This window comes from Apium graveolens, chromosome 2 (genome assembly GCF_009905375.1).
Source record: "Apium graveolens cultivar Ventura chromosome 2, ASM990537v1, whole genome shotgun sequence".
Taxonomy (NCBI): domain Eukaryota; kingdom Viridiplantae; phylum Streptophyta; class Magnoliopsida; order Apiales; family Apiaceae; genus Apium; species Apium graveolens.
The window spans coordinates 269,208,605-269,212,318 of NC_133648.1; the positions used below are offsets into that span (position 1 = coordinate 269,208,605).

Below are 3,714 nucleotides of genomic sequence, written 5' to 3' on the forward strand. Positions count from 1 at the left end.
TTGGATGTTACTGAAGACCATTTATGTGCTAGTGTAAGTTTTATAACTTAAAATTTTTACAATTCAAAAAAATTATGTAATATTAAAAATAATCTGTGCATCGCACGGGTTTTAGGCTAATACATGAATAAAGACTAGTATATGAATAAATAAGTAAAACTAAAAGTTGGTGGTACCAAAAATTGGTGAAATTAAAATTAATATTTGTGTAGCACTTAAAATGGGAAGGTTTTTAATACCGGCCAAATGTCGAGATACGTAATTCCAAGAACGGGCTTTCATTAAACTGACGACGTCCTCAAAACTTTCATGCAACCTTCCGAGTATGACTGTTAACGAACCGAGCTGTTCGCGAACAAGCTCGAGCTCGGCTCGTTAACGAACTCGAGTTCGAGCTTGAACAGAAAAATGTGTTCGTTAAACAAAATGAGCTCGAGCCGAGTTTTGGGTTGTTCGGCTCGAACTGCTCGACTCGAGCTCGCTCGTTAAAACTCGAAAAAATTATAATATATCCTGAAATTTTTAGTCATGAATTGGTGTTTCGAATTTTTAAAAAATATTTTTCAACGATCCAACCGTATGAATGTCAAGATATATATATTTTAGTGATATAACCAAAGTTTCAAAAAAAGAAAAAATATTTAAAAAGTTATTTTCACATTTAAATAACGGTTGACAAGATTTTTTTCTAGCTCAGCTCGGCTCGTTTATGTTCGCGAACAAGCTCATCGGCTCGTTAGTTAACGAGCTCGAGCTCGAACACGATTTTTGTTCGATAAGAAAGCTCGGTTCGTTTCGTCAGAAAAAAATAAAGCTCGACTCTGTTTGATTAAAACTCGGCTCGAATCGGTTCGTGAACAACCCTACTTCCGAGTAAATACGCAATAAGGTTTACGACCAAACGTGGGTGATACACTAAGCGGTCTCACTTTTTTAATATGATTGCGACAAAAATAAAAAATAAATTAAATTCAGCACAAACCTGGGAAGAAAACTGGACGACAACTAATAACCAACTTTTTGCTTCAGCTTCTCAACTTGTATAAGCTTATTTTTTATTATTAACGCGGAAAAATATGACATACAACTTTATATGTATAATCACTCTCCTGCTTGGAAACTGTACGTACTACTACATTTCTTTCGTACGTGTACACACGTACACGTGTACGCGTTTAGTCTATGCCCCGGACACAGACTTTAGTATATATATAAATAGGCAATTGCTAAAATACAAATCAATATTAGAATATAAATTATAAATTAATGATATCCACATATTTAATTATTTTTCCCTTTGTTTTTAATTTTACTTTTCCCGTTAGTTGGTTAACTTTTTAAAAAACATAATTCCACCGTATTTTTATTAATCTCCCACTCATCGATTTGCATAACATATTTGTTATATTTTAAGGACAAATCAGTATTTAAACTTACCCGAATCAGTAAACTGAAATCAGTATTAATTCCAGAACCAGTACTTTTAGTGATTCTCGTAGACATAATTAGTGATTTATCGTCGAAACATATCAAATATGGTATTGATACTGATTGTTGGATGATGTAGAAAAGTATACTGAAGTTAGATTTTAAAAGGAGTTCACTAATTGACGGAAAAATTCAATTAAAAATGGAGGGAATTATGTGTAGTTGTGTGTAAGAAGTGTAGTTTGTAGTTTGTATTTTAATTTAGTTTGTATTGGAGTAAGACTCTAAATTAATATATATAGGGGAATGATTAAACACAAACTAAAATTAAAATAAAATTAGGAACATTAGATCTACCCAATCTAATGGTCCTCCTCTGCGCCCTCACATACCCAATTGTGACATACAACCCTCCGTTTTTAATTTGATTTTTCCCATCAAACCGTAAGTTTTTTTTAAATCCGATTTCACTGTATTTTTCTACATCTTTTAACGATCGATTTGCATAGCATTTGTGTTATATTTCGAATTAGTTTAAAAAAAATTATTTGATTTCTAATTCATATTTTAAATTAATTTTTATTGGGATAGCCCCAATATATATATATGCCCTACAAATACAAGTAACTACCAACACAAAACATATTCGCAAGTACAAGTTGTAAAATCGTTACCGAATTTATTCTCTGGCCAATCATTAGCTATACTTTTTAGTTTTTGTCGCTATAAGACTCTCCAAGTGCAGACATCTGCAAACGCTTTGCTGTTTGTGTTCTACAGCGGACTAATTATGAATGTATCATATATTTTTACGGTTTTTCTATCACAAGCTCGTAAGTACAAAATAAGAAGTTATATGCCTAACTTTTGATTCGTCAATTTATTAATCGTGCAGCAAAAGATAGACATGGTGGTCACAATTCACGGGGAGAAAGACCGAGCAAAGGCTCTGACCATTGCTGCTGGAATTACGGGTAGGTTTAAATGAAGTTTGATCATTCTCCACTACAATGCACTTCCGCATGACTTCAATATATAGCAAAGCTTATTTTCCAAGTTTATAAATGTTTAATATATTTTGTTTTTATGATTGTTTAAGCAGGTGTGAGCTCGGTAACTATAGGAGGACAAGATAAAAACATACTTACTTTGATCGGAAATGAAGTTGATATCGTCGGCTTGACTCGATCATTGATCAAGAAACTTGGCAGCGCCACCGTGGTGAGTGTCAGACCACTTAGTGATAGTCGATTTGATCAAGAAGAAGCTGCAGCATCGATGAGATATGAAGGTCAACCAAATCATTACAGCAACTATAATTACAGCCAACCAGATTATTATTCCCGCAATTATAAGTATAGTCAACCAGAATCTTGCTACTACAACCCTGCAGTACCTCGGTATCTTCCTCCTCCACCGCCTGATCAGTATTCTTACTTATGTGAAGAGCCTGCTGATTCAAGCTGCTCCATCATGTAGAGATATATTCACGGAGAAATCGAGAACCAAAATGTTATATATGCTACGTACATTCCTTGGGTAGTAAGTTTTGTCGTCCAAATCCACCTGTTGTTCTATCAATTTGTGTTGAGATTTTAGTTACTTACTTCTTCGTTACTTAATGCCGATTTAAGCTGTTTGTAATGTGCTCAATAATGAAATTTGGTTTTACGGTGAAAATATTTGAGTACTATCATATTTTCTGTAGTAAGATTCATGTGAGGGAATTGTGTGTACATTAATTTGTGAGCCGTTGTTAGCTGCTTTAACTTCCCTTTTCTTTTTATTTGGAAACAAAGGGAGCGGAGCTCGCACAGAACCTACGCTGAATCTACAATGTGCAGTATAACAAGATGCCCTAGCAAGTCGATGGAAAACTATATTAGCAGAAAGTTTTACAAACTTTAGACTAACTAAGATTTAACTCAGTCATAAGCTGTTACCGTCCATAACTGGCAAACGAATAGGTCTATATTATTGCATATAATTAATACCTGCCCATTTTCGTAATTTATTAATAAATAAATTATTTTGTTTTGTTAGGAAAATTAATAAAATCAGAATTTGAGTCGGAAGGTGCAAATAAAGGAGCTGGTCTATTTTAGAAATCAAAGGAATTGGAAAATAAATAGAATACTTATTGGAGAAAAAGAAGGAAATATTTTTAGTATCATACTTGTATTCCAACACCCAAACCCTGATATTTTCTTCTATAAATACGGGTCTTCCCTCTTGTATTTTAGACACCCCATGACACTCAACACCTAGAACATCAATCTAGAGCTA

At 33.6% G+C, this 3,714-nt stretch overlaps 1 protein-coding gene across 1 annotated transcript; it reads left to right on the forward strand.

Annotated features, from left to right (window-relative positions):
- The first annotated feature begins 2,086 nt into the window (after window positions 1-2,086).
- Window positions 2,087-3,107, forward strand: LOC141706290 (disease resistance protein RGA5-like). The gene is made up of 2 exons (XM_074509087.1): window positions 2,087-2,402; window positions 2,531-3,107. The coding sequence occupies exons 1-2, from the start codon at window positions 2,336-2,338 to the stop codon at window positions 2,905-2,907; spliced, it is 444 nt and encodes a 147-aa protein (XP_074365188.1). The 5' UTR covers window positions 2,087-2,335; the 3' UTR covers window positions 2,908-3,107.
- Window positions 3,108-3,714: the final 607 nt, after the last annotated feature.